The sequence below is a fragment of the Biomphalaria glabrata genome, chromosome 10, assembly GCF_947242115.1.
Source record: "Biomphalaria glabrata chromosome 10, xgBioGlab47.1, whole genome shotgun sequence".
Classification (NCBI taxonomy): Eukaryota; Metazoa; Mollusca; class Gastropoda; family Planorbidae; genus Biomphalaria; species Biomphalaria glabrata.
This window is the reverse complement of record NC_074720.1, coordinates 44,133,441-44,159,855: the sequence shown is the minus strand read 5'-3', so window position 1 is coordinate 44,159,855 and position 26,415 is coordinate 44,133,441. Positions and strand designations below refer to the sequence as shown.

The 26,415-nt window shown below is 35.5% G+C and overlaps 1 protein-coding gene across 24 annotated transcripts in view; it reads right to left on the bottom strand.

The window, feature by feature from the left end:
• The window catches only part of LOC106054261 (twitchin-like), a 175,176-nt gene that overhangs the window by 47,761 nt on the left and 101,000 nt on the right, over positions 1-26,415 (bottom strand). For 18 of the 24 annotated variants that reach the window (XM_056044312.1, XM_056044311.1, XM_056044313.1 and 15 more), the window contains 18 exons: positions 24,317-24,455; positions 22,675-22,796; positions 21,123-21,143; positions 19,410-19,554; positions 18,241-18,385; positions 16,724-16,851; positions 11,918-12,007; positions 11,329-11,523; positions 8,418-8,572; positions 8,164-8,308; positions 7,614-7,771; positions 7,345-7,492; positions 6,746-6,876; positions 6,235-6,246; positions 5,343-5,360; positions 2,403-2,574; positions 1,513-1,618; positions 934-1,127 (listed from right to left, as the gene is read on the bottom strand). In XM_056044312.1, the coding sequence (XP_055900287.1) occupies positions 934-1,127; positions 1,513-1,618; positions 2,403-2,574; positions 5,343-5,360; positions 6,235-6,246; positions 6,746-6,876; positions 7,345-7,492; positions 7,614-7,771; positions 8,164-8,308; positions 8,418-8,572; positions 11,329-11,523; positions 11,918-12,007; positions 16,724-16,851; positions 18,241-18,385; positions 19,410-19,554; positions 21,123-21,143; positions 22,675-22,796; positions 24,317-24,455 (2,224 nt within the window). The remainder of the gene's footprint in view (positions 1-933; positions 1,128-1,512; positions 1,619-2,402; positions 2,575-5,342; positions 5,361-6,234; positions 6,247-6,745; positions 6,877-7,344; positions 7,493-7,613; positions 7,772-8,163; positions 8,309-8,417; positions 8,573-11,328; positions 11,524-11,917; positions 12,008-16,723; positions 16,852-18,240; positions 18,386-19,409; positions 19,555-21,122; positions 21,144-22,674; positions 22,797-24,316; positions 24,456-26,415) is intronic. The other 6 variants (XM_056044320.1, XM_056044331.1, XM_056044330.1 and 3 more) reach the window with 4 other exon arrangements.

The window sequence follows — 26,415 nt, the reverse complement described above, 5'->3', positions numbered from 1 at the left end:
TTTTCTTCAGTTGTTCAGCACTGCCATACAGGGTGTTGGTTATGTTGGGCTGTAGTGGAAGTAGGGTCTGCCTAAGGTGGATTAGGGAGGGGCATTCAAAGAGGATATGGTTTACGGTTTCAAAGGGGGGGGGGGGCGCAGTGTCTGCAAAGGGGGAGTTGTGTGGAGTTTATTTTGTTCAGGTGGTAATTTAATAGTGGTGTGTGTCCTGTTTTTAGTTGGAAGATTGTAGTTTGTTCTTTGCGGGGGAGGAAATTAATATTATCCAGTTTGTTAGGCGTAGTCATTTCTTCGTACATGGCTCTGCCTGTGTTTCCTGATGCCCATTGGTTGAGCCACTCCTCTTTGTGATTGTTGACTAACATTGACCTTAGGGTGAGGTAGTTAACAGGTCTATCTGGTTGTTTCATAGATGAACCTGCCTTTGATAGCTTATCTGCCTTTTCATTTCCCAAGATGCCAATGTGTCCAGGGATCCACTGTAGTGTGATATTGATATTTAATTTTGATATCATCTGATGGATTATCACAATGAGTGTTGTCAACTCTCTTGGGCTGTTTGAGGTGCTGCTGTTAAGTGCTTGCAGTGTAGATTGGGAGTCTACAAAGACAACAATATCTGATGGTGGTTGCACTCCTTCATATAATTTGTTTTCCACTATCTGTAGTGCTATGGTAATTGCCTTAATTTCGATTTGGAAGTTTGAGCAGTAATCGTCACAGGGTGCGCTTATCTCAAAGTGTTTATTTTTAGGGAAGACCAGGAAGGCACCAAGACCAGCATTGATGGTGGCTTTGAAAGCCGATCCGTCTGTATAAATATGGATAGCTGTTTTTTGATAGCTTTCAACACCCAGCCTACACTAAATGAGACAACTACAAACTATCAGTTTTTATTTCCAGCAACTAAATTAAGCAAATTTTTTTAATTACCAAAAGGATTTTTAGCCGTGATGGGATTCTCCAGCTCCAGAGGCTCACTGTCACCATTTGGACCTTCAGCGATGACTCGAAATTTATAATCGTGACCTTCCTGTAGTTTGGGCACAACACATTTGTTGCCCTGGACTGTGGCCACTTTCTCCCACTTGCCCTTGTCCATATCAAATTTCTCCACACGATAGCCCCTGGTTGAACACAATAACAAAAATAGTTGAAAAGGAAATAAGTCAATGAACATTCCAGCAAAATAAAAATTATCTAGCCAGAAACATTTTTTTAATTTAACTCTATCTCTCCCTAAGTGTTTTCTGTGTTCAGAAGGAATTTATTCATTTTTCCCATTTGAATTTCACTACCCTGTTAGGATTAAGCATCAATAACGTTTTTCTTTTATATTATGTTATAATATATGTTATGATAATGTTATAATTGGTATAAATAAATGCATGCCCTTTTTATATAACACCAATTAAAGTTTATGAACCAAAAAATTAGGTTGATTTAATGGGGTCAAATCAATGATGGTATCGTCAATCAGGAGAGAAAGAGTTAATATAAACTAAAACTAACTTGATATCACTGCCTCCATCATCTTGTGGGGGCTTCCATGTGATTGTGGCACTGTCTTTAGTGACTTCTTTCACTTCCAGCGGGCCGCCAGGTCTACCAGGTGGACCTAAATAATCAAACACAGTTAAAAATGTATATTACGTGTCAACAATACAGATAGGTAACATATTGTTTCAATATGTAGGAATTACATGCTTTAGAAGCTCAGTGCAATGAGAGGTCAGACACTGATTATATGAGTTGAAATGCAACTCAAGTTGATTTTGTATTTGGGTTTCTTTGGGTAAATTTTGCAAGACCTAACCAAAACTTTTTTCTTAGCTATCAAAATAAACTTTGTCAGCAAAGAAGTAAATCTTCATCATTGCCATATTTTAAGGTAGGATCAATGGAGCAATAAAAAACTCTTATATATTACAGACATTAGTTCAAAAAAGAAAATAATTATGTCCAACACATTATCTTTTCTTATCTTATATAATACAGAAATTACTTAAAAAAAGAAGATGATTATGTCCTATGTGTCATGCATTTAGTCATGCATATTAACCAATGACTTAAATTCTGCCAAGTCACTGGTTTTCCTGGCTAGCTCAGGCAACCCATTCCATGCTCTAATAGCACTAGGGAAGAAGGAGTATTTGTACTAATTTGTCCTAGCATATGGGATGAGGAATGTGCCTTTATCTTTGTGTCTTTCAGAATAATTTGTTCTACCATAAGGAATAAGGTATGTGCCTCTATAATAGGATTTATAAAGCCATTACTTTGACATACAGGCTAGGCCTGCTATACTCTTAAATAATATTTAATGTTGGATAAAAAATGGACACAAAGGAAACACTAATACTTAATCGGTGTTAAGATATAAAATGTTTACACTAGTGTACCTAGTACTACAACACTGATAGTAGCACTGTCAGAACCATGTTTGTTTGTAACTGTCAGTATATACTCTCCAGTATGTTTGCGCAGACCATCTCGGCAATCTATTGTGGTCTCTTTTGGCTTGTTGTTGAGAGTCAGGACATCTGTGGGCTCAAACGGAGCTTCTTCTTGTTTCTGTGGACACACCCAATGCAAGGTTTACTGGCAGTCAACTATTATTCTGTGTCTTGCATTTATTACATGGAAAACATTAAGAGTCAATATGAGAAAGAAGACAATAACAACATCTTATGATCTTATGAGGATATTTAACATAAGAACACCAATTACATAGTAACAAAGACAACAGATATATTTGTATAGAACTACATATATTTGTATTTGATGCCGACTACTAACCACAACATAAAATCTACAAATATACTCACCCAGTCCAGTGGTGAAGACTAAAGTAAAACATTAGGCGTAACACTATTTTGAAACTTTTGGTGTCAGTTAAGGACCCATTATGTTTGGTCTGAATTTTTTTAATGTACATTATTGACCCATTATGTTTGGTCTGAATTTTTTAAATGTACATTATTATATGAGAAATAATTTATACCCTTTCAACAAGAAACTTAGTTTTACTATTGAAATAATGTATGCTCTATAGAACCAAAAGCTATTTTTAATCATTAGGGTGTTAGGGCTACAACAATGTATTATTAGGAACTAATCTAGCACAAGGAAGACATTCACAAAGCTTAGGTCAAGGTCCTAAACCTTTCGTTAATGTTAAAAACTCAGCTTTTTCTCTCCGTTCAACAAAAAGTACTGGAGAGGGAAATGGAACATGAGTTTTAACTAAGTTCACAGTTAGTACATCAACAAATCAAGACTTACGATGTTTGCCAGACACTCACATATTGTGGGAAATAAACCCAAAACAAATTCGCCAGTTAGGTTTTAAAAAAACAACAACATTGAAAAACATGAATTTAATGTAAGTGAAATATTATGGAATTGAAACAAAAAAAATTATTGTCTGAAAAATTCATTAATGAAGATGCAACAGGTCTTATAATTGAGTTTAGTTATGAAGTATAAAGTATTAAGTATACAGTTATATTAAGTATAAATTTAGCTTGATACTACTTTACTTTTACGTGACCAAAATAGAATTTTAATTTTCTAAGTCCTTTTTGTTTTCATTGTTTTTAAAGATAGCAATAGTTAATGTCTTAATGTGGCCATACTAGTGAGTGCTACTCCAAAACTCTCATCTATTTCAATTATTTATATTTCTACACTTTCTCAACTGATTGAAAAGTTTAAATCAAAACTGCCATATTGAGGAGACTTGAAGGAAGCAATCTTTTATATTACAAATAAATAAGAACTGCTTAGTATGAGAAAGCAACGTATACATTGCTAGCACAGGATCACAGCTCTTTAACACACGACAAATCAAGTGCTACCCATATGCTATCAATCAATGTATACATTGCTACATTGGCAGCACAGAGTAACAGCTAATTAACACAAGACAATCAAGTGCTACCCATATGCTCTCAATCAATGTATACATTGCTACATTGGCAGCACAGAGTAACAGCTAATTAACACAAGACAATCAAGTGCTACCCATATGCTATCAATCAATGTATACATTGCTACATTGGCAGCACAGAGTAACAGCTAATTAACACAAGACAATCAAGTGCTACCCATATGCTATCAATCAATGTATACATTGCTACATTGGCAGCACAGAGTAACAGCTAATTAACACAAGACAATCAAGTGCTACCCATATGCTCTCAATCAATGTATACATTGCTACATTGGCAGCACAGAGTAACAGCTAATTAACACAAGACAATCAAGTGCTGACCCATATGCTATCAATCAATGTATACATTGCTACATTGGCAGCACAGAGTAACAGCTAATTAACACAAGACAATCAAGTGCTACCCATATGCTATCAATCAATGTATACATTGCTACATTGGCAGCACAGAGTAACAGCTAATTAACACAAGACAATCAAGTGCTACCCATATGCTATCAATCAATGTATACATTGCTACATTGGCAGCACAGAGTAACAGCTAATTAACACAAGACAATCAAGTGCTACCCATATGCTATCAATCAATGTATACATTGCTACATTGGCAGCACAGAGTAACAGCTAATTAACACAAGACAATCAAGTGCTACCCATATGCTATCAATCAATGTATACATTGCTACATTGGCAGCACAGAGTAACAGCTAATTAACACAAGACAATCAAGTGCTACCCATATGCTCTCAATCAATGTATACATTGCTACATTGGCAGCACAGAGTAACAGCTAATTAACACAAGACAATCAAGTGCTGACCCATATGCTATCAATCAATGTATACATTGCTACATTGGCAGCACAGAGTAACAGCTAATTAACACAAGACAATCAAGTGCTACCCATATGCTCTCAATCAATGTATACATTGCTACATTGGCAGCACAGAGTAACAGCTAATTAACACAAGACAATCAAGTGCTGACCCATATGCTATCAATCAATGTATACATTGCTACATTGGCAGCACAGAGTAACAGCTAATTAACACAAGACAATCAAGTGCTACCCATATGCTAAAACAAAGTAGACTAGCACAAGGTAGCAGCTCATTAATACAGGACATTCAAAAGCTACCAGTACATTAAGACACTACATACAATGGTAGCATAAGGTAGCCACTCACTGACACAAGACATACAATGCATATGTTGGTAGCACATGTCAGCAATACAAACATAGTGGACAAACAATGTGCTACCAAGCCAAGTTACAACACACACACACAAATGAATTAATCATTAAGTTGGCAATTAATCTGGACATATATTCAAACATTAGTTAAGTCCTGACACATATATTTATAGACTAAAATAAATGTCTCACTTTTCCTGTTTCCAAATCCTGGGTATAAACATAAAAAAAATAGAAAACACATTTTTCATAAATCAAGTGATTTCTCTAAGTGATCAATACATAACAATGCAGATCATGGTGACAAACAACACAGATTCAACAAGAATAAGAGACACATTTAAAAACACATTTGGACACCATTTGACAGGGGCACTTAACTGGCTGAGAAAGACAAGGAGGTCAGGCAAACTGGTTGATTTTAGAACCAAAACTCAAACAAAAAAAATTGTAAACAAAACAACAAAAATACACTACAAACAAATAATATTCTGACAAAAATAAATAATTCAATTTTAAAAAAAAAGGAACAGCACACTACTATCTACATTTTTAAAATAATCTATTCAACATAACCTTTTGAACCTGATAGCTTCATTTTCAGAACAAGTGTTCAGAAAACATATGCCTCACCAAAGCCATGTCAGATTAAAAAAAAAATAGTATAAACCATATTTTTAAAATCAGATTAAAATTTGGAACAAAATATAACAATTATTTTTAAATAGATGATATGCGATCATTCAAATTCTTGGGCAAATAGCCAATGGTTCAAATGATTATGCATACAGAACAATGGATATATTTGTCATATCAAAACAGTCCCTGGAATCTTTTCATTGAATAGGCTATAGAAAAATAAATTTTGGAGTGTGTGTTTCCTAAAGCCATACTTTCAGTTATTGTATGTAGGCCATGTTAACCCAAACTAAAGAAAATGCAAACTACAAATATATCCATGGCTGCAAGTGCTTTCTAGAGCACCAGTACATGGGGACGCCTGGCTGAGAATATTTTGACCTTTAAATTATCAAAAAATCTCAATAAACTAAATGGCAGGTCACTCTCTAGAAGATCAACTTACCCCCTTAGGTCCCTGAATACAAAAAACAAAACAATTGAGAACACAAAGAATGATGAAAGTTACTGACATGACAATCACATGCTTTGAAAAAAGGTACAATTAACAACATAGTCAACAAATGCATAAATACACAAGTTAAAAAAAAAAATTTAATCTAAGTGTATACTAAAAAAAAACACATTATTAATGAAAACAGAAACCACTACGATTTTATAAAGACCACCAATAGACTTTTAGCAATACCACATTTCAAAAAGAAAATAAAGATCACTACAATTTTATAAAGGTTACAAAAAGACTATTTAGCAAGACAATATTTCTAAAAGAAAATAAAAATCACAACAATTTTATAAAGACCACTAAAAAAAAAATAATACCACTACACATGTACACATTACAAATAGACTTGTTACTGAGAAGATGTAAACAATAAAATGTAAAAGAAACATAACATCATTCAGAATTCAACATCTACATAGACAGTCCTCAACATGGAAACAGAACCACATACCAAATTTTTCACCAGCCAGGACACTTGTGGGTTTGGCTCACCGATGAAAGTGATTGGACCCAGCGTAAACTTCTGTCCAACTTTGATGCGGATATTTTGAGGGACAGTTTTCTGGTCGATTCTTGGTTTAACTGTAATAAATTACAACAAAACTTGTATCTCTATAATGTTACTATAGTAAATTAATGTTGATAATTTTGCATATGATAATGCACATTAATGTAAGATCATAAATTAGCTATATATATGTGTAAATTATTTTAAAATATGTGAACTATATAAATATATAAACTATACAAATATGTGAACTATATAAATATATAAACTATATAATTATGTAAACTATATAAATAGATAAACTATACAAATATGTAAACTATATAAATATATAAACTATATAAATATGTAAACTATATAAATATATAAACTATATAAATATGTAAACTATATAAAAATGTAAACTATATAAATATATAGACTATATAAATATGTAAACTATATAAATATGTAAACTATATAAATATATAAACTAAATAAATATGTAAACTATATAAATATATAAACTATATACAAATCACCACGCATCATAAGTATATGACCTTTTCGAGACTTGCACAGCACAGGCTCTGAGCATACACTTGGTTCTGAAGGTCCAGCTTTGTTCTTAGCAATGACTCTGAACTCATACTCTTTGTTTTCTTTCAGACCTTTCACAGTGCCTTTGTTTTCTGGACCAGTCTCAACACCCTAGAGCAAGACATTCAACACAGTTCTATGAAATGAATCTACAGTTAGATTTATGTCTAAAAAAAACCCCTGATAGCAGCTTTTAACACTACACATGAGTCGAGTTAAATTTTGTCCTGACCTTCTTCCAGTCTTTTTCTCCTTCTCCCTTTTCTCTGAACTCTATCAGATATCCACTGACTGGGGCTCCATTCTCCTTCTCTGGTGGAGTCCATTCCAGCTCAGCATAATCTTTATCATAGTCAATGACATTAGGCTCACCCGGGGGGCTGGTGGGATCTGATATAAGAGAGCATAAATTATCAGTGAGTTGACATTGCCAGATAGGAACATAACTATTCTTCCATTACACTCTACATTGCCAGACCAAGATAGAGTCATGAAAGAAACATAATTATTTATTCCATTACACTCTACATTGCCAGACCTAGAAAGAGTCATGATAGGAGCATAACCATTCTTCCATTACACTCTACATTGCCAGACCAAGATAGAGTCATGAAAGAAACATAACTATTTATTCCATTACACTCTACATTGCCAGACCTAGAAAGAGTCATGATAGGAACATAACCATTCTTCCATTACACTCTACATTGCCAGACCAAGATAGAGTCATGAAAGAAACATAACTATTCTTCCATTATACTACACAAAGAAGATTTTATTACCCCAAGGATCTTTAGCTAACATAGTTCCTTCAGTAGGCAGAGGCTCACTGACTCCTTGAGAGTTCACAGCCGAGACACGGAACTGATAATGGTGTCCAGGTGTTAGGTCACACACATCTACTTCAACGTCATCAGTTTCACAGACCTTTAAGTTATAAAGCAACCAATTAGAGGGATGTCAGTACTCACCACAAACAGACACTTTATATTCATAATGAAAACAAAACTATTTTCTAACAGTCTGCGGCTCTTACTTTTTCCCACTCGCCTTTACCGGCATCCATTTTCTCCACAATATAATGTGTGACTGGAGACCCACCATCTTCTTTTGGTTTGTCCCAGAGCAGAGCACATCGATTGGAGAAGATATCTACAACTTCTAGAGGACCTTGAGGGGCTTCAGGTGCATCTGAATAGGCAAATAAAAAAAAACTATTAGTATACATCTTTAAGAATATACTGTACATGTATTTGCCCAGCTTCATAGCATTTGGAGCTCAATTAGCTTAAAAAACTAGTGAAAAGTACCCATTTCAGAATTTGCAATCTATAGGGCAGATGATGTAAAGGTCATCTGTTTCTAGTGTGTCATGGGGCCAGCACACAGCAAGAGTTGAGTGAACTCAGGGGCATCCTAAAAACCCCAAAATTTAAATTTTAATTACCCTAACCCTAACAAAGTAACATACTTTTAAAAAAAATGAAGCCATTGAAGAAATTTATCTAAAAAACTAGAGCCCTCAATTATTAGGCTAAAACACATAGATAATGAAGATATCAAATCAGCTCCAATTAAATGCCAAATGAGGAATCTTCCTTGCCATTCTAAGTCACCAACCAATCAAGCTTTCCTGCTATTCTATAGTTACCAATCAAGCTTCCCTCCTATTCTAAAGTTACCAATCAAGCTTCACTGCCATTCTATAGTTACCAATCAAGATTGCCTGCTATTCTATAGTTACCAATCAAGCTTCCCTCCTATTCTATAGTTACCAATCAAGCTTCCCTCCTATTCTATAGTTACCAATCAAGATTGCCTGCCATTCTATAGTTACCAATCAAGCTTCCCTGCTATTCTATAGTTACCAATCAAGCTTCCCTCCTATTCTATAGTTACCAATCAAGATTGCCTGCCATTCTATAGTTACCAATCAAGATTGCCTGCTATTCTATAGTTACCAATCAAGCTTCCCTCCTATTCTATAGTTACCAATCAAGCTTCCCTGCCATTCTATAGTTACCAATCAAGATTGCCTGCTATTCTATAGTTACCAATCAAGTTTTTTATGAACCACAAGTTTCACCGCTTTATAAAAACAACAAACAAGACAGACTTGATCGTTAGTTTATAATTATAAATTTTCCTACAATATTTTATACAGATTCATTTACAGAGACTTACAAACTGTTTGTCCTGTTAACATCTCTGACCTTTTTGAAAGCATCCTTCAACCTTACAGTATGTCTGCTGCCATCACTAGATACATTTAATCCCAAGACATGAAAGTGAAAGCAGATTGCTCTTGTGAGAGTTTTACCACACCTCCTACTAAGTCTTTGCTTTCTTAAACTGTATATGACTGATACATATTGTTTTGTTTAAGCTTCCAAAAAACTGTATATGACTGAAACATATTGTTTTGTTTAAGCTTCCAAAAACTGTATATGACTGATACATATTGTTTTGTTTAAGCTTCCAAAAACTGTATATCACTGATACATATTGTTTTGTTTAAGCTTCCAAAAACTGTATATCACTGATACATATTGTTTTGTTTAAGCTTCCAAAAACTGTATATGACTGATACATATTGTTTTGTTTAAGCTTCCAAAAACTGTATATGACTAATACATATTGTTTTGTTTAAGCTTCCAAAAACTGTATATCACTGATACACATTGTTTTGTTTAAGCTTCCAAAAACTGTATATCACTGATACATATTGTTTTGTTTAAGCTTCCAAAAACTGTATATGACTGATATATATTGTTTTGTTTAAGCTTCCAAAAACTGTATATGACTAATACATATTGTTTTGTTTAAGCTTCCAAAAACTGTATATCACTGATACACATTGTTTTGTTTAAGCTTCCAAAAACTGTATATCACTGATACATATTGTTTTGTTTAAGCTTCCAAAAACTGTATAAGACTGATACATATTGTTTTGTTTAAGCTTCCAAAAACTGTATATCACTGATACACATTGTTTTGTTTAAGCTTCCAAAAACTGTATATCACTGATACACATTGTTTTGTTTAAGCTTCCAAAAACTGTATATCACTGATACATATTGTTTTGTTTAAGCTTCCAAAAACTGTATATGACTGATACATATTGTTTTGTTTAAGCTTCCAAAAACTGTATATCACTGATACATATTGTTTTGTTTAAGCTTCCAAAAACTGTATATGACTGATATATATTGTTTTGTTTAAGCTTCCAAAAACTGTATATGACTAATACATATTGTTTTGTTTAAGCTTCCAAAAACTGTATATCACTGATACACATTGTTTTGTTTAAGCTTCCAAAAACTGTATATCACTGATACATATTGTTTTGTTTAAGCTTCCAAAAACTGTATAAGACTGATACATATTGTTTTGTTTAAGCTTCCAAAAACTGTATATCACTGATACACATTGTTTTGTTTAAGCTTCCAAAAACTGTATATCACTGATACACATTGTTTTGTTTAAGCTTCCAAAAACTGTATATCACTGATACATATTGTTTTGTTTAAGCTTCCAAAAACTGTATATGACTGATACATATTGTTTTGTTTAAGCTTCCAAAAACTGTATATCACTGATACATATTGTTTTGTTTAAGCTTCCAAAAACTGTATATGACTGATACATATTGTTTTGTTTAAGCTTCCAAAAACTGTATATGACTGATACATATTGTTTTGTTTAAGCTTCCAAAAACTGTATATCACTGATACATATTGTTTTGTTTAACAGCTTTCAGATTTGAAGATGATTACATCTTAGCCCAACCCTCCAGTAGGATGGTGGTGGATGATGGTGGGCAGTGATCCATCATGAACATCCAAAAAAAAACGGTCCAGAACATGTATAGCATGACCAAAGAAACTGTATTATCCCTTATATATAGTCCTAAATTTCAGTTAGCTGTTTTGAAGTGGACAACTCACCCATGACAGTAATTTTAACTGGCACTTTATCCTCCCCAGCATCATTGGTCAGGGTCAGCTCATAGGAACCAGTGTCTGACCTCTGGGCTGCAGGGATGGTCAACTTGGTCATCTTAGGCTCTGTCACTGTGTCCAGATTGCCTTCATCAATGTGCTTGCCATCCTTGGACCAGAGGGCACGAGGAACTGGGGCACCTGGTATCCAGAAATAGAAACATTGGGTTATGAAGAAAAATCTTGTATTGTAACATAAGAAGTTACATCCATGAAAGAGAATACAGAGGAAGTAATAGCTGTGAAATCAATAATACTCTGCTAACATTATCTGCTTCCTAGAGACTAGATAATCCAATTAAGTGAGCACTCTAAACTATAAACAAAATGTACAATTTCAGAACATAAATATATAATCTATGCAAATAACTGACAGATCAAATATTTTCAAATAATAAAACCCAAGAATTGTTCTTTTGTACTTGAACAATCCATCTCCGTATACTTTGAGAAGTCATACTCATCACAAACGCATGCTGCCAAATGACTGTATTCTTTCATTCTATCTCGAAAACATAGATTTGACATAACTCACCATCAAATGGAATATTTAGTTCAATGGTATCTCCCTTCTTGACAAAAATATCTTTTACTTTAGAGGCATCAATCTTTGGTGGTCTTGGCACTAAAATGAAGAGAACGACACTGATTTGTATGAATAATAATTGGTTGAAGAAAATCGCAGTCTTTTAAATGACTACGTGCCAGCTATGTAACATACATACATTTTACCTAACATACGTGACAGCTATGTAACATACATACATTTTACCTAACATACGTGACAGCTATGTAACATACATACATTTTACCTAACATACGTGACAGCTATGTAACATACATACATTGTACCTAACAGTCCCCAACAAACTTTACCCTGCTGTAACCACATTGTTTGATACACTGTGCTATTGTTGGGGAAAATTAATATTGTTGCGCCAGCAGGCAGCAGTCGTGTTTTTTCGTCTCTCGTTTTGGAGGATTTTTGTGTTGCTATTTTCTAGAGCTAAGTGATCTTTCTTATACCATTAGATTTGTGTTGATTTCGTCTATAGATTGGTGTATTTAGTTTGATAGATTTAAGTCACGTTAATTAAATTTAATTAGTTTTTGTATTCATTTACTATCCTTTAGTTTAACAAGCATCTATATAAACAGTAACAGAGTGATACTCATAGCCCGAGGGATTGATGTGCTTGGTAAAACCGTGTACCGTGGCCACTACATAGCAGTCGGAGCGCAAACCTGTGTGTCATCAGTCCTAGTGTGTCAAATCACCGTACTGGAGTCATGGACGCTAATCTATTACGTCGCATAGGACGCACATGTGTGTTACTCAAATCACGACTAGACAGCGAGGTTTTCCGAAATATTCGTCGACTTGGCATCGGGCGTAAACTGCCGACAGTTCGTGGGTCTAGGGCTGGGCGTCTTATTCGCCTATGGTATAACCTACCGCAATTCAACTCAACAGATACATGTCACACAGTTTCCAGGACTCTTAACTGTGTTGTTAACCCCACCCCTACCCCTGTCATTTCTTCTACGACAGAGTTCAGCAGTTCCCTACTAAACTGTTTTATTAACCACCCCACCCCTATTGCTCCTCACACAACAGAGGTCAGATGTCCCCATCAAAAACCTATAATTCGGGATATTACTCCTCCGGTGTCTTCAAAATGTGCTACGCCTCTGGTGACTATATCCTCCAGTCTGCTTAAAATAATGCACCTCAACGCCCAGTCATGCAGTAACAAAACCCTTGAGCTTGCAGACACCATCACTGATGATAGCTACGACATCGTTTTCCTTAGTGAGACATGGTTTAAAGAAGTTGGTGATGAGCCAAGAACCATTGAGCTAACGCCCCCAGGCTTTATTTTAAAGAGTCTACCTCGAAAAACAGGCAGCGGAGGGGGCTTAGCAATACTGTACAGAGATAGTCTAGCCAAGTATGTAACAATAAGACCTGAAAGCTCAACGTACACGACCTTTGAGATGTGCGAGTTTCGCCTTTCCCACCACAGTAGAACACTGACTTTTATTTTCCTGTACCGCCCACCACCAAGCAAGAGAAATAAACTGACAACAAAAGTTTTCATCGAAGAATTTCAAGACCTCCTTGACAGTCACATATCAACAAAAGATCTATTTGTCATAGGCGATGTGAACTTGCATTTTGACAGTGAAAATGAGACATACGCGATGTCGCTGAAAAATGCGCTAAAGGATCGCAACTTAGACCAACTGATAAATGTTCCGACACACGTCAAAGGCCATACTCTTGACTGGATTGTTACAAATGCAAGTGAGCTTGTAGCCAAACTCAATGTCTCAGACCGCGGCTTGTCAGATCATTTTCTCGTAAACTTTGAAATGCGCCTATCAAAAGCAAAAAGGCCAAAGAAAAACGTGACTTCCCGTAAACTTAAAGCCATAGATATTGCCTCCTTCAAAATGGATGTGACCTCTTTGCTGTTGCAACAGATCAACACAGACGTTCTCAGCAATTACAATTCTTGCTTGAAAAAGTTGCTGGACAGCCATGCACCTCTTGTCACTCGTACAGTCTCAGTTAGGCCATCTGCACCCTGGTTGACGGAAGACATAAAGACTGCCAAACTTATTCGCCGACGTGCCGAACGTACATTTCAAAAGACAGGTCTGACGATACATCGACAAATATACATACGAGAAAAAAACAAGGTTAACCGTATGATTAGAGACGCAAAAGCTAGTCATATTCGACAAAAAATCGAAAATTCTGATTCTTCAAAGGAGCTATTCAGGATCACCGCTGAAATGTTAGGGGGAGCAAATAACGAACGTTTGCCGTCATCTATCCCATTATCTGAACTTCCTGATTCCTTCAATAGATTCTTCATTGGGAAGATTGAGCAGATTAGAAATGACATGCCATCCCTCTCATCACAGCTTGACCACTCTCCAATTTTTCAAAATACTCCTTTTTGCGAGTTTCAGCGTGTATCTGAAGATTATGTCAAAAGTACTATTTTGAAGATGCCAAATAAGTCATGTGACCTTGATCCCATTCCAACCTCCTTGCTCCTTGAATGTTTAGATGAGCTTGTACCTACAATTACCAACATTGTGAACTCTTCACTGACTTCAGGCATTGTACCACAGCAATTTAAGCATGCACTTGTCAGGCCCTTATTAAAGAAATCCAGTCTTGACCCGGAATGTCTAAAAAACTATCGCCCGGTTTCAAATCTTCCCTTCCTGTCAAAGCTTCTGGAGCGCATCGTGTTAGTGCAAATTCTTTCTCATCTTGAACAGTACTGTCTCTTGGAAGAATTTCAATCTGCATATAGGAAGTGCCGTAGCACAGAGACAGCAGTGGTCAGGGTACTAAACGACTTACTTCACAATTCCGACAAAGGCCACATATCAATTCTTTCTATGCTGGACTTGTCCGCAGCCTTTGATACACTAGACCATGAAATTATGATGGCCAGATTCTCTGCAACTTTTGGTTTAGCAGGAGTCGTCCTAAAGTGGCTTGGATCCTACCTGACGGAACGCACCCAAAGTGTCGTTGTTAGCGGGACGGAATCAACAAGCTTACTTTTGAAATACGGAGTACCCCAAGGATCAGTTCTAGGCCCAGTACTGTTCACTATGTACACATATCCACTCAGCGGTGTCATACGGCCAACTGGCATCTTATACCATTTCTTTGCCGATGACTCACAGTTATACGATTCATCAGTACCCTCAGAGGTGTCCCATCTGGCAGAGAATATCAGTGGTACCGTTGCAAGGGTGAGCGATTGGATGGTTGAAAATAAACTCAAGATGAACGAAGACAAGACAGAAATAATTAAGATTGGCACTAGGAACAATGTCTCAAAAGTTGAAAGCACAGATTCTCTCTTTATCACGAACTGCCATGTTCCTTTTGTCCATGTAGTGCGGAATCTTGGAGTTTTCTTTGACTCAACACTATCTTTCGACCCACACATAAATCAGCTCTGCAAAGGTCTTTATCTGCAGCTGCGCAGATTAGGCCAGATCCGACCATATTTAACAACGGAGTCAACAAAAACGCTAGCTGTGGCATTCATACTCTCCCGCCTTGACTACTGCAACGCCGTGCTAGCAGGTATACCTGATGACAAAATAGCCAAGCTGCAACGTATACAGAACAACGCCGCTCGAATAGTCCTTAAAAAAACTAGACAAGATTCTGCTACTACGCTCTTGCGCACGCTCCATTGGCTTCCCGTGAAAGCGAGAATCGATTACAAGGTCGCCACACTTTGTCATCAGTGTATATATAACAATGAGATGCCCTTGTACCTTAGCGAACTGATTACTCCATATGTCCCCCAGAGAACCCTGCGCTCAATGGACTCAACGCTTTTAGTAGTGCCACGTTTCTCCCTCAAAAGCTACGGTCTGCGTGCTTTTTCAGTTCACGGACCAAAGGTTTGGAACTCACTCCCCATTGATCTCAGACAGACAACATGCTATACCACTTTTAAGAAGAACATTAAGACCTACTTGTTTAAAACTTTTTTAGATTAACTGTTATTTCGGCAGTTGTGTTTATGTTTGTAATGTTGTTACAGCGCCTTGAGCCTACATTTTGTTTGTTAACAGCGCTTTATAAATAAAATTATTATTATTATTATTAAAAGCATGAGAAAATAGAATTCCAGGGGGAATCGGGGACTTCACATTGACAATCACGGGGTACCATTTTTGTTGGTCACATGATTAGAAACCGCATGGTCAGTGTGAGTTTTACCCCATGTTCTACTGAGAGACAGACGTATCTCATGTTGGCGTTAAATGTATTGAGTAGTATGTAGATCTAAGGGATAATTGTCTATGGATGTAGAGTGTATTCAATTTGGAATATTTTGTGCTAGTGATTGATGGCTGAGATTGCCTATTCTGCGAACTGATATTTTATTTAATAAATCATGTGTCTGCTAGCAAAGTATTCAGTGATCATTTAATATGTGTTGTGGTTGAATTACATAGATCTAGTTAGCACAACAATAAAACAAGAACATTCTAACAAGGCCAGAAGAGGCCCTAATACAACTCAAGAACACTCATACTATTGAGTAGTTACACCTGCTGTTCAGTTACATAGTAAATATAATTCAGATGATTGTGAATATATTATTTCATATTGATCATAATAAAAAATTTAACATTAATTCCTAGGTGTTGACTCAATTCTGACATTGTCAATGAAGCCATCAATAAATGTATCTATCTTAATAATGAATCGGGCCAAAGCCCATTCTGCAAGGGTTTGTTCTAGCCTTAAATTTTCAATAAAAGCTTCAATCTGAGTACTCACATGGTTGTACTGTCACATTACATCTGTTAGGACGTTCACCAATCTGTATGGTGTATTCACCACTGTCTCCAATGTCCACATCTTTCACTGTCAGTTTGTAAACCTCACCTTTGTTGTTACTTTCATACCTGAAGACATAAATTCTTTCTTAAATCTTTCTTTCATAGTTACTTTCATACCTAAAGACATAAATTCTTACTTAAATCTTTCTTTCATTGTTACTCAAAGAGAACAACATACAGCTCTTTTCAATCTTACATAACAAAATGACTCATCAATTGATGTATACAGAAGACAAAACGATTTCTATCCCATCAAGAAAAGTTTTTCTTAAATAAGTTTTTGAGTTTCTGTAATAATTTTTTGAAAACCTTGATCAAAATGAATAATCTATAATTATAAACATCACTATTCAAAAATGTTATAAATCATAATAAACTTTAATGAACATGTTTGGTCTATCAGAATTTCTGCTTGTTGTGACCAAATTCTACAGAACCAAAATAAATCCTATTGGATAGGTATAAAATTATTATTTTATCTGAAACAAAAAGCAAATTTAATCTCACAAAAAAATAGAAAATAGGAAAACGATAAAATAGAAAACTACTAAGACATAGTATGTGCATCAATGCTTTAAGATTTGTTCAGATTGTGAAAGTCCTGATCAGACTGCAGTGAAACACATGACAATACAGAAAGATTGTGACACCGCTCTAAACGATTGGGTACAAGTGACAATGCAGTATGGCAGCCATTGACATATTGCATGGCTATTTCATGCCCAGGGAAATAAAGGCAGTCTCATTGCTGCATTTCATGTTTATGAAGATTAAAAATAAATGCATAAGATTGCACTAAACAGTTTCTTCAAACATTAACTAAAAAGAAAACAGACCTTGCAGATGATGTAAAGGTCATCTCTTTCTGTGGCCTACAGTTAATGAGAGTGTCATGTGACCATCACAATGACCAACCACCTTTACTTTTTCCCAACTTATGCCAGGTACCCCATCAGAGCAGGGTGGACTCAGGTGCCCAAAGATCCCAAAATTAAAAAATCCTGGTGAATCCAGGCCCCAGTTCAGAAGCCAAGCACTTTCCCACTCAGCCACTACCCTGTCTCAAACATGGACTAGTATTGGTTAATACTTCAGTTCTTCCCTACATCTTAAAAATGCACTTCATTTAGCATAATGAATAACATTAATGCATAATAATATCTGTCAATCAAGAAAGATATTAGGCAACAACTCTTGTTTTTAAGTTCCTATGTTATGGGCTATACACAAAAAAGTCACATTAACATTGCGATGCTATGCAATGCTACATTTGTAAATTTTTTTTTTGTAAAAAGCTCCACCAGATTTTTCCAGATGATTACATCCAGAAGTAGTGCACAACTAGATATAACTAATAAATAAAGCATGTAGGAATAACTGAATGATTTTCTTAAAATAGAAAAATGAAATCATAAATTTGGTCAATGTGTGTGTAGGCTGACCCAAGAAACTTACTTTGGTAGATCTGTTTTGATAGGGACTCCATTCTTAAGCCATTGAAATGGATGTTTGTGTGGGTTGGTGGCCTTACATTCTAGGGCGATAGTTTCCTTCTCTTTACAAGTCTTGTCTACTAGTTTCTTCATGAACTTCACATCAGCTGAACACAAACAATGGAAACACATTTTTGAGATTTACAAACATTTGCTGACATCATAAAGTTTGGGTCAAGAGAGCAAATAGGTAAAAGAAAAACAAAATACTTTACATCAGAAAAAAATCCTGACCAGTCCATATGTAAACATGTTTAAATGACCAGCATAAAAGAATATTCTAAGAAAGTTTTTAAAAGCACTAGTGTTCTAGCAAAGTAACATTTATTTAATTTATACACTGCAATTCGGACTGTGATTTCTACTGTGTTAAATAATTAGATTAGTTTTTGAATGGATTAGTTTCCCTCTCGTACCATGTGATCTATAGGGCAGATGATGTAAAGGTCATCTGTTTCTGTGGCCCATGGTTAACTAGGGTGTCGTGGCGCACAATGACCAAACACCTATACTTTCTCCAACTAATGTTAGGTACCCATTAGAGCTGGGTGAACTCAGAAGTGCCCAAAAGATCCTGAAATTAAAAATCCCATTCTTCACCAGGATTTGAACCCAGGACCTCGGTTCAGAACCCAAAAGCTTCACAGCGTAGCCACAGTGCCTCCATATTTAATGAATTGAATCTATCAAATTAAATCAAAAGTTATCAATGTAAATTTCAACAAACTTTGGTTGCTGTTTTTCAATTGAGAGAAGAAAATAATTTAGAAACAATGCCACACTAATGTTCGACTGATACAAAAACTAAAAGACAAAAACTATTAACACTCTATTAATTATTACAAATAAACTACAAAGGCATTGTTCTATAATGTAGCCTACATTACAAGCAAGATCATTTAAACCATGGGTTCTCAACCTGTGGGTCGCGACCCCCTCGGGGGTCGATTGACGATTTGCCCAGGTTCTCCTAAGACCATTGAAAATATGGTTTGTTGTTGTCCATTCTTCTATTGCTGTATGTGTGTGTGTGTGGGGGGGGGGTCGCCGCAGAGATGGGGATTGTAAAAAGGGGTCGCCGAGCATAAAAGGTTGAGAACGGCTGATTTAAAATAGTATTTAATAACCTACGTGAAACAAAGAGTTCAGCTGTTGTGGTCTGGTCCAGCACCTGACACGTGTATTTGCCATCATCTTTAATGCTGCAATTCTTGACCACCAGGCGTCTCTTCAAACCTTCTTTTACAAACTCATATTTTCCACCAGCTTTCAATTCCTAAGCAACAAGCCAAGCAGAGACCAGTTCAACAAATTAAACAATACAACCCAAAAAAGATTTAAAGCTGAAGTAGTTAATGAAGCATTAATTAGTAACCATACAAACTGATTAGGTTAACAAGTACATGGCCAAGTCTCCACAACAACAAAATTATAATTTTGTTCAGCTATTATAATAGAGTTTTTTAAATTAAAGAGAAAGCTCTTTAAAAATTTTTTGGAAACATGTTACATTGCAAATTAAACAACAAAAAATGTTTCATGGCTTGCGTTAATGTATACATTTTATGAGTTAAAAGGATATTCAAATAAATGAAGTAAATTGATTCAAATAATTAAAAATGAGTGAGTTGAGGTTCTCAGTGAATCAGATGCATATATATTTTGAGTGATTCGGGATCAAATCTAATCTTCCTACTACCATATAGAAGTGCTTGTCTGAGAAGTACTTTGATTTAGAGAGCAGATTAAGAACTACAAACTTGGAGAATGCAAGGTATGCCAATTGTGGGTCATCAAGATTGTCAGCAATGAATCCTAGTGACAGAGGAGGTGTAACAGAAATCATGCATGACTTATGATCAGAACCCTACAAATATCGTTTTTTAAAATAACATATTCCTTCTGACTGCAGAGTTTGAGTTCTTTGTCAGCTCTTCTTATTAATTCAGAATTATTTATTAAGCTTTTTACTTAATGTATCTTTTGGGTTAGACGTCTTTCAAATTTTTGTTTTTGAGGGAAAATCTCTAGCATTATGGGGTTCTAGTCACTTGGCAATTATATAAAGGGGCTTGTGTAGCAAAGAATGCTGTATATTGGAGGGGGTAATATCTCACCATTTTCACTTCTTATTTTGAAATGACTGAAGAACATTTTTTCTTTGTTTTATCTAATTATATTTATAAGAAATTGTAAACAATTTAAAGAAAAAAAAAGAACAAAGAAAGTCGAGATGATCTCATTCTTAGTGAGGCTGCAAGCAGTGCGTGGGGGGAGAGTTAAAGTGGAAATTTGGGTGAAAAGAAACAACTCAATGCTGCGATGGCCAAGTTTTTTTTTTAAAAAAAGATTTTACTACAATCAATCTACTACTACCTTTACTAACAAAGTCTTCAAATTTACTACCATAAAAAATTCCTTTTATTGTATTACCTGAAAAATAAGTTTGACTAAAAACTACTAATACAAGTTGTAACACACTAAAACAGAAATATCTAAGGAATCAAGGTAACGCTACCAAAATCCTAACAAACTTACTTTGCATCAGTTATCATGCAGTCAACATGCAAATCTCATTTCGCTACTTAGTCACCAGTGAGATGTGTGCGACACAGGCCAACACAAAGACACACTCAGTGAAGACTTAAGTGAACTTTGACCACTAGTCCACTAAAGGAAATAAATTGAAGACTAGAGAAAAACAAAGCAATCGGCTGCGTTCATTTGGCTTCAAACACGGTGTAGTGCTCCAGGCTGAACTCGGTGCCTTTATGCTCAACTAGATAACGAACAAAAAAATACTGTTTCAAACAACACTGTGTGTATGTTTAAAGTTTTGACTACCTCAATAACTCCTGGAGAGTCCTGAAACAGTGGGTTAGTGCAAGTTATTAATAGCAACAACAACAAAAAATAACATTAAAAAATTTAAACAGCTGACAAAAGTATAAACAACATGGTAGATTACTAAGGAGTCTTATCTTATCTTATCTTATAATCTTATAAAATACAGACGTTACTTCAAAAAAGAAGATAATTACGTCCGACGCGTCATGCATGTAGAGTCAATGTAGAAGACCAACAGTAATAGCCATAATTTAAACCAAAAGCAATAATTATTAGAAGCCAGTTCCATACAACTACATAAAAAGTAATGTTACAATTATTCAAAGAGTTAGTTGGCCAAATGCTTTATTATTGTATTCTAGACTATTAAGACCAATCTTAAGTAGTACATCAATGACTATAGATAAATAAATATTAAACATCTACTTCTTGAGACTTTTATTATTCAAGTCTATACCCAAAGTGTTAATACACAGATATGATAAGTCGTGACAAATAATGATTGATATAAATAGTCTAAATACATTGTGACAAATATGCTGATGTCATCTAGGTGACGGAGGCTAACAGCAAGTGGAAAGATCCTCTGTATCACTGTTATGGACTTATGACACCATGTGATAATCAATTCATTAGAATAGATATGATATATGACAATCATCATAAAATACAATCTTAATTTTTAGCCCAATATGTCTAATAAATACTAAACTGAAAAAAAAGAACAACTTATGTTGGTAACCTGCAAGAATTGCCAATTTGATGAGTCTCATTCATTGAAAGGCACTTGACTGGAACCCACAAGGAAAGAGGAAAGTAGGCAGACCCAAGCAAACCTGGAAGAGGTCAGTCATCAGTGAAGCTGAGGGTACTGGAATGACATGAGAGCAGATGAAGAAAGCTGCTCAGAACCGAGTTCGGGGGAGAGGTGTGGTTGTGGCCCTATGATCCCCTGGGAGTGCACAGAATTAAGTCAGTCAGTCAGTCGATTCATTGAAAGCTAATATTAGTCAAGTTTATTAACTTTCAGTAGGAAGTTCTATACTAAAGAATGTTTTACTGATGTGTACAATACAAATATGTTAATATGTTGAAGTGAGTTGGATACATTACATTACATGCAGTTAGTTCAGTTAGCAAATATTGATCTTGGTGGAAAAGTTTGATATAAACTAAAGTTTCATATAATCAAAGTATGATATAACCAAAGTTTGATATAACTAAAGTTTGATATAACCAAAGTTTGAAAGCATGAGCATTTTTACTTTGAGTACATATTGAAATATAGAAAAAGTCACAGAGATTCTTGACTATATCCTTCAAAACTGCATATTTTATCAAAAGGCCTGAACAAGATAACGGCCCATAAAACATCCCTTTTGAAGACAAATAAATTGTATGGAGCACTGCCTGATTTGGAAACCACTGCGCAGTTTATCTTAGATATACGTCTAGATATTTGAACTTCTAACTTCACAACGAGAATGAAGATGAATACCATTGTGTAGACTATTCCACATTCAGATATCACTGTGACAGAAGGTCTTACCTTGCCCTCTCTAAGCCAGATGACATCAGCCTCAGGGTCGCTCACATCACACTCCATTGTAGCCTTCTCTCTCTCCACTGCCTCCACATCTTCAAGTTTTCTCAAGAATTCCCATTCTGGCTCTGAAAAAAAAAAAAAAAAAAAGTCATTCTCTGGTTGACACAACCTTCAAGTTACATCAATGCAAAGCAGGGCATTTTGATGCAGCACAAAAAACTTATTTTTTTAAAGTGTCATCCAAAATTCTAGGGCCAAAATGGCTAACACCAAAAATAGTCCAGGCCAAAATGGCTGCACCTAAGCAACATCAGAGAATAGAGTTGATACAATATGAAGATTTTCTGTGTTACTGTCACTTTTTGTTTAACATTGACTTTGGGCATAATAGTCACTTGAAAATGAGTATAGATGATCTTCTTATCAAATACAGACATTACTTCAAAATGTTAAGGTGTCATCACTCCTCTATTGCCACAGAGAAGATTGCATTGGTTTGGAGGTGTCACTTGATTGCCAGATAGAAGAATTTCCAAAGACTATGCTGAGCTTGCCCAGCAGAGTCAGGCCTAAGGAACCACAAGACTAACCTACAGAAATGTCTGCAAACTTGATGTCAATGAAAATACTTGGGAAGAAATTGCACAAGATCAGACAGTATGGATCTACTTTCTTGCAAATGGAGTGCGGTGGTCTTAGACAAGAGTAAGAGGAAAAAAAAGCTACTCTGACCACTAGCCCTAAAAATGTGCATGCATCAAAGCAAAGTTTGCCCCTTCAGAAGATTTTGCCTCAATTCAAGGAGAAACTGACACCAGTAACTCATTAGGATCATCCAATGTCCATTGTCTTTCAAGACAGATGGAGCCATACCACCCCACACAAATCCTAATTATGTCCATTGTCTTTTATAACAGAAAGAGCCGTACCACCCCACACAAGACCTATGTCAATTGTCTTTCAAGAAAGAAAAAGCCATACCACCCCACGCAAGTACTAACTGTGTCCATTGTCTTTCAAGACAGAAAGAGCCATACCACCCCACGCAAGTACTAACTGTGTCCATTGTCTTTCAAGACAAAAAGAGCCATATTATACCACCCACACAAGTCCTAACTATGTCCATTCTCTTTTAAGACAGAAAGAGCCATACCACCCCACACAAGTCCTATGTCCATTGTCTTTCAAGACAGAAAGAGCCATATTATACCACCCACACATTGTCTTTTAAGACAGAAAAAGCCATATTATACCACCCACACAAGTCCTAACTATGTCCATTATCTTTTAAGACAGAAAGAGCCATATTATACCACCCACACAAGTCCTAACTATGCCCATTGTCTTTTAAGACAGAAAGAGCCATACCACCCCACACAAGTCCTATGTCCATTGTCTTTCAAGAAAGAAAGAGCCATACCACCCCACACATGTCTTAACTAGACATTACATTAGCTCTCAAGGACAAACTCACAATTACAGTATTTAAAAAAAACAACAATTAAAACAAATGCAATACAATCCTAAAGCACTACAAGTGAGACCTTTTCACCAGCACTGATCAAAGTCTGTAACAGATGTTTTTATTATAAAGCCTTATTAAAGTCTATTTAAAAAAAAACAATAACGTCATTTAAAGACTTACCAACAACCAAGACCTTAGTACTGGTCTTGGCATCACCACACTGACATGTATAGGTGCCTTCATCCTCTGGAGTAGCATCAACAATCTTAAAAATACATCGGTTTTCTCTGCGTTGGATTTCAAACTTGCCAGGTGTGTACTGAAATAGACAGAATGAAGTAACATAATGAACATTGGAAGTTTATCACAGAATCAGATCTCAAACTTTTATCACAAAATCAGATCTCAAACTTTTATCACAGAATCAGATCACAAACTCATTGCTTCCTATGTCTTATGGAGGTGAGAGATACAGACACTTAAGTCTGTCTTCAGTGAAAAATTAATGTTTGAAAATAAAAAAGCAAAAAAATACATTAAAAAAACAGTTATGTATATGAAACATGTATGTGAAACATATCACAAACGCTATACCAACAAAATATACCAGACACACTATTTCTATCAAATACAGCACCCACAGCAGTTATATTGTATTGCTCACAAAGAAGCTATTAAAATTATTTCAAGTTTTACAAGTTAAAATATAATATGCCTACAGTGGTATAGTTGTCTAACAGCAGTTTGGTGCTGCAAGTCAACAACCATCAACAATGATCCAGACATACCTCAACATACCCAAGCCCCACACATACTCAAACTCCACTAATACCTCACACTTTATACATACCCCACTCATACCTCACAACCCACACCTACTCCACATTCCACAAATACCCACATACCTAACACTCCATACATACCTCACACTCCATACATACCTCACACATACCCTAACTCCACAAACATCCCACACTTCACAAATACCCCTTCGCATTTCACAAATATGTCACAACTTAAATGTCAAATTTATGAATTATAACAGGGAGAAGAAAAGAACATGTTTTTGAAAAAAAAAAAAGATGATTAGAAATTGAACTAAAAATTAAAGGAGAGATTCATAACAATCTAGTAGTATTATCTTCTTATATAATACAGACGTTACTTCAAAAAAGATGATGATTACATCCTACATGTTATCTATATTACAGATAGCCAGCGATAGCAATAAAAAAAAACCCCACAAACTACAGACTCCAATTTATCCTACAGGCAAGTAGGTTGATGATCCAATGTTTCTAGCCTAAGGTTCTATTTAAAATCATGTTATAATGGCATACAAAGTGTTCTTAATGTCACATTAAACAACTTTTGACAGTTGAGTTACATGCAGAAGTGTGAAGTGCAGCCATGGATTATGGGCCTTTAAAATTGTTGGCACTTCCCTTCACTGTCCCATTCATTTCTCATAAAAACTCGTCTGATGAATGTTTTAATGTCAAAATTTTTTTGTTCAAATCGATTTGGAGTTAAAATGCTTGTGAAAAGACTAGATCTAGATCTAGCAGTGCAGTGCCCTCCAAACTAAGACAGGTTATTACAGACTTAGTGTTTGTGTACAATCACTTAACTCTCGGGCTTTTACGTAATAATTTAAACAAAAAAATGACAGAATGAATTAGTGTTATTATTATCGTGAATGGAACCTAATAGCATTATATCTGTGTGGCGTTTTGTGTGCATTTAGACTCTAGATCTAGATACAGTTATTTATTGCACGCGTCTTTAATCTTTGGAAACGAAGACATCGCCATTATCATCTACATCTTCTTTTTTGAAGTAACGTCTGTATTATATAAGTATAAGATAATAATAATAATAACAATATTCCGCCTGTTAGAGGGCGGTAATACTGCAGACCTGCCACATCACCTGAAAATTCCTCGGTGGACACTGATAAAGGGACTACAGTGAATTTGTTTCTCTTTGACGAAACTTGACCCTGGCAGTGCCAGAGAATGAATACTCGTTCGTTTCTAGCATAATAATAGTAATAATCTATATTGTCCGTGTGTGTGTGTAACCATTAATCGGTTTATACCACTCAGCCACACTCCTTTTAGTTTTCATTTGATGTAGGGCCCGATTAAAAGTCAATGATAATGGCGATGCCTTTGATTCCAAAGATTAAGGACGCGTGCAATAAATAATTGTATCTAGCCTACTTGAGTCTAATAATAAATGCATACAAAACGCCAAACAGATAGATCTATATTTGC